The sequence below is a fragment of the Xenopus laevis genome, chromosome 2S (genome assembly GCF_017654675.1).
Source record: "Xenopus laevis strain J_2021 chromosome 2S, Xenopus_laevis_v10.1, whole genome shotgun sequence".
NCBI lineage: Eukaryota > Metazoa > Chordata > Amphibia > Anura > Pipidae > Xenopus > Xenopus laevis.
In genome coordinates this window covers 166,278,894-166,300,194 of record NC_054374.1, presented here as the reverse complement: position 1 = coordinate 166,300,194, position 21,301 = coordinate 166,278,894, and the positions used below count along the sequence as shown (strand labels likewise).

Below are 21,301 nucleotides of genomic sequence, written 5' to 3'. Positions count from 1 at the left end.
CCAATTTGTCTCAGAGGGGGGAAAATTCCTTCCTGGCTCCAGTTACTGGATCAACTTGTACTATGAGCTATCTCCCATATCCCTGTATTCCCTCATTTGCTAAAAAGCAATCCAACCCCTTCTTATACCTATCTAATGTATCAGCCTGTACCACTGATTCACTTCCCAGCTCTCCCTGTAACACCCATTTCCCTCCTCTAATCTCATTGACTCCCTCCTGTCTGCTGGGAGGAGCTACTGGTGAATAAAGCATCCGACCCTTCCTTGTACCTATCTAATGTATCAGCCTGTACCACTGATTCAGGGAGACCATTCCACATCTTCACAGCTCTCACTGTAACAAACCCCTTCCAAATATTTAGGTGGAACCTCTTTTCTTTTAATCAGAATGGGTGACCTTGTGTCAGCTGGAAAGACCTACTGGTAAATAAAGCATTAGAGAGATTATTATATGATCCCCTTATATATTTATACATAGTTATCATATCACCCCTTAAGCGCCTCTTCTCCAGCGTGAACATCCCCATTTTGGCCAGTCTTTCCTCATAGCTAAGATTTTCCCTTTACCAGCTTAGTTGCCCTTCTCTGTCCCCTCTCTAATACAATAATGTCCTGTTTGAGTGATGGAGACCAAAACTGTACGGCATATTCTAGATGGGGCCTTACCAGTGCTCTATACAGTGGAAGAATGACCCCCTCCTCCCGTGACTCTATGCCCCTTTTAATACAGCTCAAGACCTTATTTGCCCTTGATGCTGCTGACTGGCATTACTTGCTACAGACAAGTTTATTATCTACAAGGACTCCAAGCTCCGTCTCCATTATGGATTTGCCTAGTGCAGTCCCATTAAGGGTATAAGTGGATATTGTTACATCCCAGGTGCAGGACTTTACATTTATCAACATTGAATCTCATTTGCCACTTAGCTGCCCAGATTGCCAGTTAGTCAAGATCCTGTTGCAAGTGCCACATCCTGGATGGAATTAATTGGGCTGATAGTTTGTCTCATCTGCAAACACTGATACATTACTTACAATACCCTCCCCTAAGTCATTAATGAACAAGTTCAATAAAGAGGACCCAATACCGAGCCCTGAGGGACCCCACTAAGAACCTTACTCCAAGTAGAGAACGTCCCATTAACAACCACCATCTGTACCCGATCCTGTAGCCAGTTTCCTATCCACGTGCAAACGACTTCATTAAGCCCAACAGACCTTCGTTTAGAAAGCAGTCGTTTGTGGGGCACAGTATCAAACGCTTTGGCAAAATCCAAATAGATCACATCTACTGCCCCCCCACTGTCCAGCATCTTACTTACCTCATCATAAAAAGCAATCACATTAGTCTGACATGACCTATCCTTCATAAAGCCATGCTGATTGCTGCTCATAATGCCATTTACTGGGACAACATTTTGAATGTGATCCCTTAACAAGCCTTCAAATAATTTGCCCACCACAGATGTCAATCTTACTGGCCTATAATTGCCAGGCTGAGATCGTAATCCCTTTTTAAATATTGGAATAACATCAGCTTTTCTCCAATCCATAGGCACCATACCAGATGAAAGTGAATCTGATAATATAGGTCCTATTATTTTTTCTCCTAGGCCAAATCCTTTTAATACCCTTTCCAAGAAGAGCCAAGAGACCCTATCAAACACCTTCTCATGGTCTGTGGTAAGTAATAATGCCGGGGGTTTTATATTTTTTAACTAAGTGAATTAGGGAGATTATTTTGTAAACATTATCCTTCCCTTCCTTTTTGGGTATAAAACCTACTTGATCTTCATGGATTAGTACCGGTAAGTATTTTTTCATTCTATTTGCATATATTTTCAAGTCTATCGGGGGAATGTAATAAAAATCGCTAACGGAAAAACTATTCGCAATGCGAAAAGTTATGCCTTTGCGCGAACAAATTTTGCTTTGTGCGAATTTAATATAGCTTTTGCGAGCCCGGAAACTGTTTAGCGACCACTTCCGACAGTGAAAGACCGTTTGCGAATTTTATAGTTTGTGCCAATGCGCAGTCAATGTAATAAAACTTCTTACTGAAAAAGTCGTTATGTTTGCTGCAAAAGATTACGACACCTTCAAGCACTTCTTATAAGTGCGCAATTACAATTCGCAATGCGCAATTACAATTCGCAATGCGCAATTAAAATTCGCAATGCAATAACAGTTTAAGGAACAATATTACATTGCGAGATGTGGATATTTAGTCTTATTGGTGCGAATTGTTTTGCTCTTTGCGACTTTTATTACATTCCCCTGTAAATTTATTAATGAGATCGGTCTATAACTTGCGCATAATTGGGGGTCTTTGGTATAATTGTGATGTGCGTCCTTTGTCCTTTGCTTGCTTATGAAACCCGTTTAGTGTTTATATTATTGAAATAAGAACATAGTATTGGGGCAAGTTCTTTATTATATGTCTTCTAATACAAGCCACTGTATCCATCTGGCCCAGGCTCTTTTCTGGTGTTAATGAATCTATTGTTGTTTCTATCTTCTTTGGGGAAGAGGGAGGTCTAAGTCTATTCTTTGGGTTTCTGATAAATGCTTCAAACCTGCAAACCTTGTCTCCCTTGTGCCCTCCGGATATCTTAAGTTTGTATAAAGTCCGGTAATACTTTTGGAAGATAGATTCTATACTTTGTGTATCACACTGCACCTGATGATCTTTATCGTTTATTGATGTAACATATGTTATCAGGTTTAAAATTTTTAGTGTCGGAGCAAATTGCTTGTTGCATTTATCTCCCGATTCGTAAAACCTCTGCTTACTATTCATGAAAGTTTTATAGAAGCGGAGATCGAGTATAGCTTTCAATTGCAGTCTAATTTTACAGACTCGAAAACTCAAATCGAATTTGAATCGAATTGGACCAAACTTGATTATAGAGTTTTTTCTCCGAAACAAAACTGGAATGTCAGGAAGGCTAATAACATGTTCAAATTGATGCCTGGACCTCTCCCATTGACTTATACATGAACTCGGCGGGTTTTAGGTGGCGATTAGTCAAATCCGAGTTTTAAAAGGGCTGGAGTGTGATAAATCTCGAAATTCAAACTCAAATCGAGTTTGGATAATTCACGATTCGAGAGTTTTGACCATAAAAAAAATTTGAATTTTCAATTCGACCCTTAATCCACCCACTTAAGGTATGGAGATCAAAATTACAGATAATAATATAATATATTATTTGGAGAATCCCAGATCCCATAGCTGTATATTTTATCGACTTGCAGATTGCAGCTTTTTGCTGTGAGTCTTCTGATGTGCAGAGAGAATTGTGTGGTTTGTGAAACATTTGCCGCAGTCAGGACAGGAGTATTTAGGGAGTATGTGAGTCCTCTGATGTGAGCGCAGGGTAGAATTCCGTGTAAAGCGTTTCCCGCACTGGGAACAGGAGAAGGGCTTCTCTCCCGTGTGGGTGCGTAAATGAGAAATGTGATGTCCTCTCTGGGTAAAGGATTTGCCACAGTAAGAACAAACAAAAGGTTTTTCCCCCGTGTGGATTCTCTGATGTACAACGAGGTCTGAACTTTGGCTGAAACCTTTGCCGCAAGTCGGACACACGCAGCCTCTCTTTGCGGCACGGACTTGCTGAGGTGCGGCCATCTTTATTTTGGGAAGTACCGATTGAACACATTCTCCTCTCTGGATGTTCTGCTGGGCAAAGCCTGAATAATTAGACAAGTTCTCACTGCTCCCAGAGCACGTTGGCTCAGGACTGTGTGATTTCAGGTGCATCAGAAATTCCCGGTTATTCCTAAAGTCCTTTCTACACACTGCACAGTTATAGGTCACTGATGGATCCTGTGTGATGGGCGGAGCAAAACCTTGGATGGACCTATTGGGAAGCACCTGTGAAAGGTATTTGTTGTCTCTGGGAAACTCAGCGTGATCCCGAATTTCCTCCAAATGAGAACCCTTATCCTCAGCAAGGCTGTAAGGCTTACCACTAACACACTGCTCTTGATATTGCTCAGCATCCTGGTACTGATCCTGGTACTGATCCGTTTCATGCAGCGGGTCAGGGTGGTAAATGGGACTGGAGTTAAACTGGGTTTCCAAGCTGACAGGATCTGGTGGAAAATGAGTGTCCTTTAGACAACATGGCAATACATTGGAAGACTTTGCTGCTACAAGTTATGTCAGGAAACAGAGAAAAACCCAAATGTATGACAGTTTATAGGTATCAAGTGATGCCTGACACTAAACTAACAATGTGGCATTTGCAGGTGTCGGGTACAAAAATAGTCCAAAATACAAATTTCTCTCCTTGACACCCTCTTTCAGTTTTCCACAAGTGGCCGCTGAGCTCTAACACTCTGTAAAGCACTTTCCAGACAGATAGGAAAGTGATTATTAATTATGATTAAAAAATATATTCAAAATCCCTCTGAATTCCCCATTTCTGCACGTCATGAACTAGTGCCTTAAAGGGGTTGTTCACCTTTGAGTTAACTGTTCGTATGATGTAGAGAGGGATATTCTGAGACCATTTGCAATTGGTTTTCATTTTTTGTGGTTTTTGAGCTATTTAGCTTTTTATTCAGCAGCTCTCCAGTTTGCATTATCTGCAGTCTGGTTGCTAGGGTCTAAATTAACCTAGCAACCATGCATTGATCTGAATAATTTGAATATAATATGAATTGTACAGGGTCTGAAAAGAAATGTGATAAAAAGTAACAATAACAATTAATGTGTAGCCTTGCAGAGCATTTGGTTTTAAGATGGGGGTCAGGGAGCCCCATTGCAAAGCTGGGAAGAGTCAGAAGAAGGCGGCAAATAAAACTATAAATATTGAAGACCAATTGATAAATTGCTTCTATAACATACTAAAAGTTAACTTAAAGGCGAACCACTTTTTTTTTTTATCTTACTTTCAGATATTTCCATGGGGATTGCCTCCGTCTTCCACTGTTGGGGTAGAAATGCATCCTCTTGGGGTAACAATATATTTTCACTGTTCTCCGGTTGGGTTATTGAATCAGGCAGCCTGATCTGTCATAAAAATAAGAATAAAATTAGAAACCTTTCTCACATCTTTCCTAAGCAGAAGAACATCAGCCTCTTTCTTTCTCCTGACAACTTCCTTGACTACTTGCTGGTCAGACTGGTGGGAAACTGACCAGCAGGTGGCGCTGTTGTAACACAATTCATTCATATTAAAGGAGAAGGAAAGCTAAGGAGGCATTTTATTGCCAATAGATTAGCTGCAACAGTGCAAGCTAGAATGCTATATTTATTCTGTAGAATGTTTTACCATACCTGAGTAAAAATCTCTAGAAACTCTCTGTTTGTTTAGAATAGGAGCTGCAGTATTAATGTGGTGTGACATCACTTCCTGCCTGAGTCTCTCCCTGCTCTGGGCTCAGATTACAGTAGAGAAGGGAGGGGTGGGGGGAGAGGAGCAAACTGAGCATGCTCACGCCCAGGGCAATGAGGTTTAAGCTGAAAACAGGAAGTCTGATACAGAAGCCCATGAGTACACAATAGAAGGAAAGAAATGCAGTGTTTCTTTTGACAGGGGACTCAGAGCAGCATTACTTTGGGGGTTTACTGGTATATTTAGATGGACCTTTCTGATAAGGCTTACTTAGTTTTAACCTTTCCTTCTCCTTTAACAGTACATGTATCCCTTAATATTTTGGAATTAAAACAAAATTAATAATGAATGTAAATTACAAAAGTGCTTAGAATAACCCCTCGTCAATTTTACATTCACTTATTTTAAAGGTTTACTTATCCTTTAAGTCTATAATTGGAGACACCCGTGATTATAAATGATCCACACACCTCTTACCTCACATCGGTTTGGGCTCAAGAAGATCTGCACTCCATTACATTACAGTAGGTCTCTAGCTGACTTCATAAAAAGTACAGGTAATTCTGGTTACTGACTCCACAGCAATTAAGTGCAAGGTTTTAGGTCTCATGGGCTGAGATTTTAGAAATTAAAATCAAGACAATGCATACCTGATACTTTTTTGAGACTTCATGTTCTGCCACTGCATTGTCTGAGTACTGTCCAATGGGAGACTTCTGGGATGTGATTCTGTCACCATATTCACCTGTTCAAAACAGAAAAAATACTTCTGAATTCATGTGTTTGTCAACAACTTGCCCTTATTTGTACATTTCTAACCCACACACACAACACAAGGCTGCAGGCTGAGTTATACAGGGATCTCTGAGTATCACTCGTGTATTATAAGGGATAATGTACCCCCTACTGTAAATGATAAGGATATTAGAAGTCACTGAGGGGTTGTTCTGTGACCATATAAAGGCACAAGGCTGCAGGCTGAGTTATACAGGGAACTCTGAGTATCACTCATGTATTATAAGGGATAATGTACCCCCTACTGTAAATGATAAGGATATTAGAAGTCACTGAGGGGTTGTTCTGTGACCATATAAAGACACAAGGCTGCAGGCTGAGTTATACAGGGAACTCTGAGTATCACTCATGTATTATAAGGGATAATGTACCCCCTACTGTAAATGATAAGGATATTAGAAGTCACTGAGGGGTTGTTCTGTGACCATATAAAGACACAAGGCTGCAGGCTGAGTTATACAGAGAACTCTGAGTATCACTCATGTATTATAAGGGATAATGTACCCCCTACTGTAAATGATAAGGATATTAGAAGTCAGTGGGGGTTGTTCTGTGACCATATAAAGACACAAGGCTGCAGGCTGAGTTATACAGGGAACTCTGAGTATCACTCATGTATTATAAGGGATAATGTACCCCCTACTGTAAATGATAAGGATATTAGAAGTCACTGAGGGGTTGTTCTGTGACCATATAAAGGCACAAGGCTGCAGGCTGAGTTATACAGGGAACTCTGAGTATCACTCATGTATTATAAGGGATAATGTACCCCCTACTGTAAATGATAAGGATATTAGAAGTCACTGAGGGGTTGTTCTGTGACCATATAAAGACACAAGGCTGCAGGCTGAGTTATACAGAGAACTCTGAGTATCACTCATGTATTATAAGGGATAATGTACCCCCTACTGTAAATGATAAGGATATTAGAAGTCAGTGGGGGTTGTTCTGTGACCATATAAAGACACAAGGCTGCAGGCTGAGTTATACAGGGAACTCTGAGTATCACTCATGTATTATAAGGGATAATGTACCCCCTACTGTAAATGATAAGGATATTAGAAGTCACTGAGGGGTTGTTCTGTGACCATATAAAGACACAAGGCTGCAGGCTGAGTTATACAGAGAACTCTGAGTATCACTCATGTATTATAAGGGATAATGTACCCCCTACTGTAAATGATAAGGATATTAGAAGTCACTGAGGGGTTCTGTGACCATATAAAGGCACAAGGCTGAGTTGCTTATACTTGAGTACAGAGAGGGATATTCTGAGACAATTTGCAATTGGTTTTCATTCTTTATTATTTGTGGTTTTTGAGTTATTTAGCTTTTTATGCAGCGGCTCTCCTCTTTGCAATTTCAGCCATCTGGTTGCTAGGGTCCAAATTCTCCTAGTAACCATGCATTGATTTGAATAAGAGACTGGAATATGAATAGGAGAGGCCTGAATAGAAAGATGATGAATTAAAAAGTAGCAATAACAATACATTTGTAGCCTTAGAAGGCAAATAATAAAAAAACATAATAATAAAGACCAATTATAACATACTAATAGTAAGGTGAAGCAGACCTATAAAAGCATTGTATTATTGCAGTTTTATCATCTCCTCTCACCAATACGGATTTCTATAGGAATCTCCTCTTCCTTATACGTATGTGACATCATTTCTATTGGTCGGACCTGGAAAACACAGTGACAAACAGTCCACGTTATTAACGTGAGCCGTGACTTTACATGGCAGCTCCTTTCTCTCTATATGAATGTAAGAAACATTAGTACAGTGAGAATGAATTCTGGGGGTTTTGCTATTTTCTGTTCAATTGGGATCAGCACCGTTATCTGATGGTCAGTGAGTGAGTGGAGAGAACTACCTTAGTCTATAGCTTTTGGGCAAAACAAAAACGGAACCCAGGAGCAGAAATTACCTTTTTATTTAATAACGCCCATAACAGGAATGACTATATAGCAGCTTAGGCATGATTCAAAACTTAAAGGATAAGTAAAGCTTTATAATAAGTGAATGTAAAATTGATGAGGGGGCTATTCTAAGCACTTTTGTAATTTACACTCATTATTTATTCTGTTTTTATTCTAACATATTAAAGGATAATTCAACCCTTTAGCTAAAAAAAACCCTACCCCATCCCTCCCTCCTCCCCCCAGCCTAACTGCCGCCCGGGGAAATGCCCCTAACTTTTTACTTACCCCTCAGCGCAGATTTATTCATCGGAGTTCCACGCAGCCATCTTCCGGGTCTTCGGTAAGTTGAAACGGAGACTGGCAAATTCAGAGTTGGAGCAATTTACCGGTTTGCAACAACTGCACCTGCGCCGAAATGGATGGAAATTGCCGAAGTGCCAGAAGAAGACACGAAGACCAAGAAAATGGCTGCGGTGAACTCTGATGCATTTCCCCGTGGGGGGGGGGGGGGGCAGTTAGGCTGGGGGAGCAGGGTCTACAGGTTTTTTTTGCTAAAGGGTTCTTCTTTAAGGGATACATGAACTGTTAATATAAATGAATTTTGTTACAACAGCGCCACCTGCTGGTCAGTTTCCCACCAGTCTGACCAGCAAGTAGTCAAGGAAGTTGTCAGGAGAAAGAAAGAGGCTGATGTTCTTCTGCTTAGGAAAGATGCGAGAAAGGTTTCTAATTTTATTCCTAAGCAGAAGAACATCAGCCTCTTTCTTTCTCCTGATAACTTCCTTGACTACTTGCTGGTCAGACTGGTGGGAAACTGACCAGCAGGTGGCGCTGTTGTAACACAATTCATTCATATTAACAGTACATGTATCCCTTAATATCTTGGAATAAAAACAAAATAAATAATGAATGTAAATGACAAAAGTGCAGAATAGCCCCCTCATCAGTTTTACATTCACTTATTTTAAAGCTTTACTTATCCTTTAAGAAGAAACCCAAGAGCACTTTTGGACAATGGCATATAGGACATTTTAACTGCCAATGTGCCCAGGCAAACAAACAACTCTCCTAATTCCCCATGATAAGTATGAGGAAACACTCTGCGTATGGCAGATACTGGGGTGACTGACAAAAAACAGAGACCACCGGGAATATAAGGAGATTCCATTGTTGAAGTGGTGACAGCCAACTAGGGAAGTTTTCAGGGGTGGATTCAGTTAGTAAAGGGCCACTGTTAGACTGAAGGGCCTCTCCATAAATAAATTAATTTCTAATAGAACCACTTTTTTACCCAATACTGGTGGGAGGGTGGAGTTGGGGTCCAAATAGAAACAAAATTTATTTAAAAAAAAGAATTTGTATGGCTTGTTAGAGGGGCCGCGTACAGTAAGGGCTGTGCAGCTTATATCTCTGCCCATAGCTGTTTTACTGATGCACCTAATACAGGTGTGGGATCCTTTATCTGGAAACCTGTTAGCCAGAAAGCTCAGAATTATGGAACGGCCATCTCCCGTAGACTCCATTTTATACAAATAATCCCATTTTTTATTTTCTTTCTCTCTGTACAGGTATGGGATCTGTTATCTGGAAACCTGTTATTCAGAATGCTCAGAATTACGGAAAGGCTGTCTCCCAATCATCAAAAATTTTCTAAACGATTTCCTTTTTCTGTGTAATAATAAAACAGTAACTTGTACTTGATCCCAACTAAGATATAATTAATCCTTATTGGAAGCAAAACCAGCCTATTGGCTTTATTTAATGTTTACATGATTTTCTAGTAGACTTAAAGGGGTGGTTCACCTTTTAGGTAACTTTTAGTTTGTTACAGAATGGCCAATTCTAAGCAACTTCTCAGTTGGATTTCATTATTTATTTTTTATAGTTTTATAATTATTTGCCTTTTTCTTCTGAATCTTTGCAGCTTTCAAATGGGCGTTGCCGACCGCTTCAAGAAAAAACAAATGCTCTGTAAGGCTACAAATGTATTGTTGCTACTTTTTATTCCTTACATTCTATTCAGGCCTCTCCTATTCATATTCCAGTCTCTTATTCGAATCAGTGCATGGTTGCTAGGGGAATTTAGACCATAGCTACCAGATTGCTTAAAATGCAAATTGAATTGCTGTTGAATAAAAAGCTAAATAACTCAAAAACTTAAAAAAATAGAAAATGAAAACCAATTGCAATTTGTCTCAGAATAACCGTCTCTACATCTTACTAAAAGTTATCTCAAATGTGAACAACCCCTTTTAGGTATAAAGATCCAAATCATGGAAAGATCTGTTATGCGGAAAACCTAGGTCCTGACCATTCTAGATAACAGGTCCCATACCTTTAATAATACAACAGGAGCTTGTACTTGATCCCAACTAAGATATAATTAATCCTTATTGGAAGCAAAACCAGCCTATTGGGTTTATTTAATGTTTATATGATTTTCTAATATACTCAAAGTATGAAGATCAAATTATGGAAAGATCCATTATCCAGAAAACCCCAGGCCCTGACCATTCTGGATAACAGGTCCTATACCTGCAATAGCACCATGTGCCAAAGCCTGTACAGGAATATATTTTTCTATGATACAAATGGAAAACTAAAATCCACCATATTTGTTAATATAATGTATTCCCAACATCAGGCATTGTGGGTAATTGGAGCCGCTGCAGAGAGACAATGCAGTTCCCTTACCTGAGAATTGTGTGAGGCCACGCTCTCTCCATCTGTATAATCCTGCCCAGAGCACGGAGCAATGGGACAGCTCTCCGGAATATTTCCATTACAATCTGTAGGAGAAAGAGAGAATTCCCGTATACAGGCATTCAGCAAAGAGTTGCCAGCCAATCAAAGTATTCTGGGAAGGGGAATTTACATTGTGCGATTAAAAGGGTGGTTCACCTTTAATTAATTAAACTTTTAGTAGGTTATAGAATGGCTAATTCTAAGCAACTTTTATACTGGTCTTCATTTTTTTTTTTAAATTATTTTCCTTGTTCTTCTGACTCTTTCCAGCTTTCAAATGAGGGTCACTGACCCCATCTAAAAACAAATGTTCTGTGCGGCTACAAATGTATTGTTATTGCTGCTTTTTATTACTCATTTTTCCATTCAGGTCTCTCCTATTCCAGTCTCTTATTTAAAGCAATGCATGGTTGCTAGGGTAATTGGGTCCTAGCAACCAGATCGCTGAAATTGCAAACTGGAGAGCTGCTGAATAAAAAGCAAAAACAGCAAACAATTAAAAATGAAAGACGATTGCAAATTGTCTCAGATTTGAATTCTCTACATCGTACTACAAGTTCATTTCAAGGTAAACATCCCATTTAAAGGGTAATTCACATTAAAACGATCTTTTAGGGCAGAACTGTGCTTAGCAATGCAGCACTGGGGTCACAGATTAAATTCCTGCCAGAGTAGGATCTGCAAGGAGTGTGTGTATTATACCTGCGTCTGTGTGGGTTTCCTCCAGGCACCTCATTTCCTCCCACACATCAAATAGAAAGAGGCTGATGTTCTTCTGCTTAGGAATAAAATTAGAAACCTTTCTCACATCTTTCCTAAGCAGAAGAACATCAGCCTCTTTCTTTCTCCTGACAACTTCCTTGACTACTTGCTGGTCAGACTGGTGGGAAACTGACCAGCAGGTGGCGCTGTTGTAACAAAATTCATTCATATTAACAGTACATGTATCCCTTAATATCTTGGAATTAAAACAAAATAAATAATGAATGTAAATTGTAAAAGTGCTTAGAATAGTCCCCTCATCAATTTTACATTCACTTATTTTAAAGGTTTACTTATCCTTTAAACTGTTTACTAGTTGCTAGGGGTTACATTGATTAGCAAGCAGGAGCACAGTACAACTGCAAGAAAATCACTGAAAACCCAAAAAAGAAGACCAACTGAAAAGCTGTAAATTTACAGACCTGCAATTGTATCTGGTTCCTTTAGGATTTCCTCACTTCTCATCCCTGAGTCTGTTTTATTCACTGCACCAACAACGTCACAACCTGTTCAGGACAAAGTACACACTCAGTAACCTCAAAAGTGCTAATGTACCTGTATCTCTGCCAGAACCTTCACTATATTCATTGCTTCATTTTGTCATTTATAGGGAATAAATACAGCTTCTATTGTCAACATTCAGTAGTGAACTAATAGATAGGGGTTTAGATAGGGGTTTAACTCTGAGTATCACTCATGTAAGGGATAATGTACCCCCTACTGTAAATGATAAGGATATTAGAAGTCACTGAGGGGTTGTTCTGTGACCATATAAAGGCACAAGGCTGCAGGCTGAGTTATACAGGGAACTCTGAGTATCACTCATGTATTATAAGGGATAATGTACCCCCTACTGTAAATGATAAGGATATTAGAAGTCACTGAGGGGTTGTTCTGTGACCATATAAAGGCACAAGGCTGCAGGCTGAGTTATACAGGGAACTCTGAGTATCACTCATGTATTATAAGGGATAATGTACCCCCTACTGTAAATGATAAGGATATTAGAAGTCACTGAGGGGTTGTTCTGTGACCATATAAAGGCACAAGGCTGCAGGCTGAGTTATACAGGGAACTCTGAGTATCACTCATGTATTATAAGGGATAATGTACCCCCTACTGTAAATGATAAGGATATTAGAAGTCACTGAGGGGTTGTTCTGTGACCATATAAAGGCACAAGGCCTTGTGCCTTTATATGGCCTTTCTGTTGGAGTTCCCCAAGGCTCTGTCCTGGGACCATTACTATTCTCCCTCTATACTTCCTCCCTTGGCAAATTAATAAATTCGTATGGTTTTCACTACCACCTCTATGCTGACGATACTCAGATCTATCTCTCATCTCCTGATCTCAACCCAGAACTCCTAACTTGCGTCTCCTCCTGCCTGTCCTCTATCTCTACCTGGATGTCGCAACGCTACCTTAAATTAAACCTCTCTAAAACTGAAATGGTTCTCTTTCCTCCAACTAACACCAGTAACATCCCCGAAGTATCCATCATAGTTAACAATTCCACTATCACCCCCTCTCCGCAGGCCCGGTGCCTTGGGGTTATCCTAGATTCTGCCCTGTCATTCACTCCTCATATCCAGTCACTTATTAAATCATGTCACTTCCACCTAAGGAACATATCCAAAATACCATCATTTATCACCCAAGACGCTGCCAAAATTCTTATTCACTCTCTCATCATATCGCGTCTAGACTACTGTAACTCTCTTTTAATGGGCCTCCCCCTCCAGAGACTGTCAGCTCTCCAGTCCATAATGAACACTGCTGCGAGGCTCATACACCTCAGCAACCGCTCCTCCTCTGCCTCGCCATTCTGTCAATCCCTGCACTGGCTTCCGTTACCTCTCGGAATCAAATTCAAATTAATGACCCTGACTTTCAAAGCACTTCACAACTCTGCTCCACCCTACATCTCTGAACTCATCTCTATATACTCACCCACTCGCTTACTACGCTCCTCTACTGACCTGCTACTCAACTCTTCTCTCATTACCTCCTCACATGCTCGCATTCAAGACTTTGCAAGGGCTGCACCCCTCCTCTGGAACTCTCTCCCACGGTCTGTCCCACTTTCTCCCAACCTTTCTGCTTTCAAAAAATCTCTGAAAACGCACTTCTTTCGAGAAGCCTCCCCTCACTCTGCTTAACTACCAAACGCAACATCACATACAGTACCACATTTCTCACCCACTTAATTCGATCTTGCCCACTCCCACACCTTGTGTATTACTCCCTTCCCTTTAGACTGTATGCCTATGCATAGGGCCTTCCTCACCTCTTTGTACCTGTATTGATTGTGATGTATGTAACTCCATATGTTCTATGTATATAATTCATGTGATTTAGTTGTATAATCACATTTACTTTACAGTGCTACGCAATATGTTGGCACTATATAAATACATGTTAATAATAATAATAAAGGCTGCAGGATGAGATGGTTCTGACCTACCAACTGGCTTGCAGGGCTGTTGATTTTCTCTCATTATGCCTTTATTACGACCTTTGTGTTTTTCTGAGTATTCGTGCCTTTTTGTATATTCCCATTCCTCCGTGGAGAGACAAACAACTCCATCCTCATAGTGAAGTGGAACCTGGATAAAAAAAGAATTGCCCTTTAATTCCCTACAATGGCATTGTCAGATCGAAACATTATTACTGAGCTAAACTCACCTCAGTGACTGGCAGGTGAGGGATCTTATTACATGCTGATAATTGAGGAGGGGGATTAATTTTAGGACTGTGGATTTTATTGATTACATCCGTGATATGGTCACCATTCTTCTTCACAACAATGCACTCCTGCAGCAGACAGCAATTATTAGACCGATAGTTATGGATCTTAAATTCAGTTGGAAAAGCAGCTTAGTATATAATAACAGTAATAAGACTGAATGGCCCATTGTTTTAAAGGGGAACTATTGCGGAAATTTAATATAAGCTTTGTCATACTGAAATAAGAAACTTTCTAAATACAATCAATTAAATATTCTGCATTGTTTCTGAAATAATCAAGTTTATGTTCACTATTCCTCTCTCAGCATCTGTTTCTCTTCATTCTGTCTTCATGCAGCAGTTGGGTGTCAGATATTCACTGACAGTTACATCCAATGTATCTTATAGGGGGGCTCCTTTCCTAGCAGATGTATTAGAGGTCACTCAAATAACTGATTCCAGTACAAACAAAATCTAACAAAATAACTACCTTTTGCACAAATTCTGCATGTAGAGAGACATGATGTCTGGTGAGTTTAATAGAGTGACCTCTAATAAATCTTCTAGGCAAAAGGAGCCCCCCTATAAGATATATTGGATCTAACTGTCAGTGAATATCTGACACCCAACTGCTGCATGAAGAGAGAATGAAGAGAAACAGATGCTGAGAGAGGAATAGTGAAGATAAACTTGATTATTTCAGAAACAGTGCAGAATATTTAATTGATTGTATTTAAAAAGTTTCTTATTTCAGTATGCTGAAGCTTATATAAAATTTTCATCTTCCCACTGTGTTTCTCATCAGGAAAATTTACTTAAAATGATCTGGCGGTGGTACCTCACACCTGAAAAAATCTCCAAGTTTGATTCCCAGGTTTCACCACTTTGCTGGAGGAAATGCAATCAAGTGGGTTCCTTGGAACACATTTTTTGGCATTGTCCAAGGATTCAACCTTTATGGAAAAAAGTGGAAGTCTGTCTCAAAAAATTACCAGTAAACCTTGTCCATATTCCCCCATATATGTCATTACTGCATATAAAAACAATTGAATTACCCCCCAAAGAGAGAATCTTATTTAATCATATATTTATAGCAACGAGAATGCAGATAGTAGATAACTGGAAATCTGAACATATACCAAGATTTGAAGACATCCTTAAGATGGTGGAGTTCAACCTACGAGCAGAAAAGTCCTGGGCAATGAAATCAGACAACTTACAACCATTCCTCAATAGAACTAGCTTATGGTCCTCATTATATCCTCAGTCAAAATTATTTGAGATATAGCTTCTTGAAGCACTGAATTCTTGACCTCCCACAGTCCTATATTTTCTAGTTGACTCTGTGTAATATTTCCATCAGACAGAGAAAAATGAATAACTAAGTCTTAAGCAATTTGTCCGGTTGGATAATTTCCTTTTTCTTTAGTTCCCCCTTAGATTTAGGTTTAGATCATTTAAAAACAGTTACCTGATGACCATGGGGTAAAATAGTTTATTTAATAAAAATGTATCATTAAGTAATAAAAATATAGTATTCCACAAGTTTATTGTTAAGTGTCACACATCTTATGATACATATTAATATAAAGATGTGGATGCGTCTTCCGGAGGTTGCCAGGGAGACTCTGCTCCACTTTGATAACACTGTTTTACAGTTAGTGGAATATTGGTAATTTGTTTATTGTGCTGCGATGCTGATGTTGGTCCGCTGCATATATGTACAACCTTTAATGTAAACATATTACTTATTTACAACATGCCTATTTTTTCTCTCTCTTTCCAATGGCTGTAATAATTTTCTTGAAAAACCCTAATAAAAAACATTGAAACATAAAATTTTCATTTTCACAATAGTTCCCCTTTAACTATTACTTTTCCTTCCCAGGGGCATTATTGGGGTCCCGGGTCTTCCTATGTTGCCCCCCCCTCGCCCTGCTGATGGAATCAGCATCAGAGCAAATGAAGGGGGGCAATAGTGCTCTCTGCACGAGAACAGATGGAAATCTGGTTTAAAGGGGTCATTCACCTTTGAGTCTACTTTTAGTATGATGTAGAGAGACAATTTGCAATTGGTTTTCATTATTATATTATTTGTGATCTTTGAGTTATTTAGCTTTTTATTCAGCAGCTCTCCAGTTTGTAATTTCAGCCATCTGGTTGCTAAGGTCCAAATAACCCTAGCAACCATGCACTGATTTGAATAAGAGACTGGAATATGAATAGGAGAGGCCTGAATAGAAAGATGAGAAATAATAATTAGCAATAACAATACATTTGTAGCCTTAGGGAGCATTTTTTTTTTAAGGTGGGTCAGTGACCCCCTTTTTAAAACTGGAAAGAAGAAGGTAAACAAAAAAAAACTATAAAAAAAAAAAAATGAAGCCCAATTGAAAAGTTGTTTAGAATTGATCATTCTATAGCATACTAAAAGTTAACTTAAAGGTAAACCACCCTTTAAGTTTTAGTATGTTATGGAATGGCCAATTCTAAGCATCTTTTCAATTGGGCTTCATTTTTTATTTTTTTGTTTACCTTCTTCTTTCCAGTTTTAAAAAGGGGGTCACTGACCCACCTTAAAAAACAAATGCCCTGTTAGGCTACAAATGTATTGTTGTTGCTAATTTTTATTTCTCATCTTTCTATTCAGGCCTCTCCTATTCATATTCCAGTCTCTTATTCAAATCAATGCATAGTTGCTAGGGGAATTAGGACCCTAGCAACCAGATGGCTGAAACTGCAAACTGGAGAGCTGCTGAATAAAAAGCTAAATAAGTCAAAAACCACCAATAATAAAAAATGAAAACCAATTACAAATTGTCTCAGAATATCCCTCTCTACGTCATACTAACAGTTAATTTAAAGGTGAACGACCCCTTTAATAACTGTAATTTTGTCCCTGTTGTACTGTGCTCCCAGGGAAAGACCCTCACCTCTCCAGTCAGCAGACAAATGATCTCCAGGATGAGATTGAGGATCTTCTCGGTCGCCTTCTCGTTGCTCATGATAACAGACATACAGCTGTTTGGGTTCTGTTTTACCCACTCGTGACAGATCTGGGATCTTCTAAAGAGATAAAACATGGTTATGAGGATGACACTTGGCAGGTAAAAGTGATGCTTTACAGAATTCATTTTATGTCATTTATTTCATTATGTGCATTCTAATATTATTTAAATGTGAACAGAAACGTTGTCATAAAATGTTAAAGAATGTTAAAGAATTGCAGCTTTTTAGTTCATCTTTTTTGTTTTTTTGAATCAGGGACCTACTTTTCCTAATGTAGCCTGTTCAAAAAATTATCCTTACTTTGCAGCTTTTCAGTTGGGGACCGACTTTAAAATGTAGTATAAGAATGACCCTTGCTTTCCAGCTTTTCAGTTGGTCTTCTTTTTTCAATCAGGGACCTACTTTTAAAATGTAGTATGTTAAAGAATGACCCTTGCTTTCCAGCTGGTATTCTATTTTGGGGTTTTTTAATCAGGGACCTACTTTTCCAAATGTAGAATGTTAAAGAATGACCCTTGCTTTGCAGCTTTTCAGTTGGTCTTCTTTTTTGAATCAGGGACCGACTTTTAAAATGTAGTATGTTAAAGAATGACCCTTGCTTTGCAGCTTTTCAGTTGGTCTTCTTTTTTGAATCAGGGACCGACTTTTAAAATGTAGTATGTTAAAGAATGACCCTTGCTTTGCGGCTTTTCTGATGGTCTTCTTTTTTGTTTCTTGAATTATTAAAATGATTTCATTGCACCTGGCACTGTGCTCCAGCTCTTGCCAATGAAAGTAACCCCTAGCAACAAGTAGACAGTATAATGACCGTAGTAGAACGACTTAAAAGTGAACATAAACTACAGGTGGCTAAAAAATTAGCAATTGCACATTGTGGTTATTAGAAGCCGTTTTCCAAGAATGATACCAAACTGACTGGAAAGAGTTAATATTTACAGCAGGAACAATAAGAAAACATAATACAGAACAGGATGGGATCAGGAATAGGATCTGCAATGGGAACAGGATCTGGAATGGGAACAGGATTCAAAAGCCCAGGAGAATGACACATATATATATATATATATATATATATACATATATACACACACACAGGCAAGGGGTGTAAGACAATAAGGTGCATATAACTCGAAGGAAATACAGTAGCCCAGGAGCTAGCAGCGTGCCTCCATTGCCCAAGGCCAAGATCAAAGGGCCACAGGGTGTAAAGTGAAAGGCAATGGCGGCTGCACATTACTTACACATTACTTACACATTACTTACACATTACTTACACATTACTTACACATTACTTACACATTACTTACACTGGGAGACTGAGGTATATTGTTACAGTTGTGGCCATGCATGTGTTTCAGGTACTTGCTGTATAGAACATGGAAAACAATCACAGACCAATAGAAACTCCCCATCTTTAGATTTTATATACGAGGCATATAATTCCAGCTGGACAACTCATTTAACCACAAAGTGTCCCTGTATATCCTTCTAGAACATTCAGTGGACAATGTTACTGAGCCTGAACGTGGGCATTACTTTGACTCTTAAAGGAACAGTTCAGTATAAAAATAAAAACTGGGTAAATAAATTGGCTGTGCAAAATAAAAAATGTATCTAATATAGTTAGTTAGGCAAAAATGTAATGTATAAAGGCTGGAGTGAGTGGATGTGTAACATAATAGCCAGAACACTACTTCCTGCTTTGCATCTCTCTTGGTCTCCATGGATTGGTTACCAGGCAGTAACCAATCAGTGACTTGACAGATGGCCACATGGGTAGGGATGGGCGAATTTTTTCGCCTTGTTTCGCCGAAAAAATGACGCCCATAGACTTGTATGGCGTCGTGTGTCAAAATAAAAAGACGCGCGTCAAAAAAATTTCGACATGCGACAAAATTTTTTAGATGCCCATGGAGTTTAATGGGCGTCTGCAACATTTCGCAGGCGGCGAATATTTGGTGAAACTAAACGGGTCAAATTCGCCATCCCTACACATGGGTCATTTCTATTGCTTTTGAATCTGAGCTGAATGCTGAGGATCAATTACAAACTCACTGAACAGTTATGTCCCATGTGGCCCCCCTTATAGTCACTGATGGGTGACTATGAAGGGCAAATGTATTTGCCAGGTGCGAATTTCCAAGTTTAGCCGCCGGCGAATACATTTGTGAATTTGCCGCGAAAATTCACCGGAAACGATTAACGGACGCCCATTGACTTTAATGGGCACCGGCATCAACATCGACGCCAGTGACAATTTTAATGCTGGCGAATTGTCGCCGGCGTCCAAATTCACGTTTCGCAAATTTTTCGAAATTTTGCAGGAAATTCCTGAATTTTGTGGCAAATCAAAAACGGGACAAATTCGCCCATCACTAGTCACTGACTAACTCAGAGTTAGAGAGCTGAAAAGCAGGAAGTAGAGTTCTGGCTATTATGTTACACATCCACTCACTCCAGCATTTATACATTATATTTTTAATTAACTATTAACTAGTTTTCATTTTTACACTTAACGGTTATGAAAGAGGTTCACCTTTGAGTTAACTGTTAGTCTGATGTAGAGAGGGATATTCTGAGTTAATTTGCAATTGGTTTTCATTTTTTATTATTTGTGGTTTTTGAGTTTGTATTCAGCAGCTCTCCAGTTTGCAATTTCAGTCATCTGGTTGCTAGGATCCAAATTCCCCTAGCAACCATACATTGATCTGAATAAGCGACTGGAATATGAATAGGAGAGACCTGAATAGAAAGAGGAGGAATAAAAAGTAACAATACATTTGTAGCCTAAAAGAGCATTTGTTTTTTAGATGGGGTCAGTGACCCCCGTTTGAAAGCTGGAGAGAGTCAGAAGAAAAAGGCAAATAATAAAAAAACGATAAAATAAACAATGAAGCCCAATGGAAAAGTTGCTTAGCATTGCCCATTGTAGAACATACTAAACATTAACTTAAAGATGAATCTCCCCTTTACTAAAGGTCTGGGACTGGAGAAGAACAGGGAGGAAAGAATTCAGGGCCAGTGAATGATCACAAGGAGCAGGGGGTCTCAGGGTCTCACAGATGTGAGGAGTCACGTGTGCAGGGACATGACTGGGATTGGCTGATGCTGCTGGGCCCTTGTGTGTGGCCCTTATGTGGGGCCCTATACTCAGGCTCAGCGCCTGTAGGTAAGAATAGAGCTCGTTATCAGTAATAATAACCCAGTAATCCTCCCCTACTATGGGACAGATACTACTCGCCCTATACCCCAATCTCTCTACCGGAGTAACACAACTGCGCCCCTCCCCTACACCCGTCATTGCAGCTCCGCGCTCAGATACCTACTCACTCACTGGGAAGCTCGTCCTCTTTAGCCAATCAGTAAACGGCTCATAGGTGACGTGTCCCGCAGGCAGCAGCATCATGCGTCATCACATCGCGCTAGCGTTCTTACGCGGTTGCCAAGGTTGCACGCATGAGGCGGAGGAAGTTAGCCAGCTGCTGCGTGTGCGTGAATGTCTGATGCGCTCTATCTATGGGTGGTGCCGTGGGGGGGTCACATGATGCAGTGGAGCCGCAACTATTGGCCAGGGCTGTTATGAGGACCTGAATAGTGCTGGTATCTGTACAGCTCACGAGATTTCTCCCATTATTCACCTGAGGGGAGGAGTGTGTGTAACTCTGTAATACGGAACGCATTTTAGGACATCCTGCAGCGAAATACATCTTCATGCCTTCGGAATAGGCATAGGACATCGCAGGAAGGAGATGTATTTCGCTGCAGGATGTCCCTAAATGCGTTCCATAAGCAAGGGCCAACGCATCTCTCCAGCTCTGGACTGGGGTTCAAAATAGGCCCTGGCCAAAGGGGTCGCTGACCCCATCTGAAAACAAACGCTCTGTAAGGCCAGTGTCTGACTGGGGTGCCTGGGGCCCACTCGCCAAACTATTTTTCCTTCTTTTTGTCATTCACTTTCTTTATTCTTTTAATCACGCCTGGTCGAATATCATC

General features: G+C 39.7%; 1 protein-coding gene across 5 annotated transcripts; it reads right to left on the bottom strand.

Moving 5' to 3' along the window:
• Nucleotides 1-2,180: 2,180 nt before the first annotated feature.
• Nucleotides 2,181-20,843, bottom strand: LOC108710068 (oocyte zinc finger protein XlCOF7.1-like). Of its 5 annotated transcripts, none has more exons than XM_018250459.2 (10): nt 20,635-20,835; nt 17,233-17,365; nt 14,258-14,386; nt 14,037-14,178; nt 11,994-12,077; nt 10,759-10,853; nt 7,758-7,824; nt 5,996-6,090; nt 4,900-5,020; nt 2,182-4,098 (listed from the first exon to the last, which is right to left on the bottom strand). In XM_018250459.2, the coding sequence occupies exons 1-10, from the start codon at nt 20,712-20,714 to the stop codon at nt 3,245-3,247; spliced, it is 1,800 nt and encodes a 599-aa protein (XP_018105948.1). In that variant the 5' UTR covers nt 20,715-20,835; the 3' UTR covers nt 2,182-3,244. The 5 variants fall into 5 exon arrangements, with proteins under 5 accessions (XP_041440587.1, XP_018105948.1, XP_018105951.1 ...); XM_018250462.2 differs by having other exon boundaries at nt 2,183-4,098; nt 20,643-20,773; XM_018250460.2 differs by lacking the exon at nt 20,635-20,835 and adding an exon at nt 18,616-18,920 and having other exon boundaries at nt 2,183-4,098.
• Between the last annotated feature and the right edge of the window lie 458 nt (nt 20,844-21,301).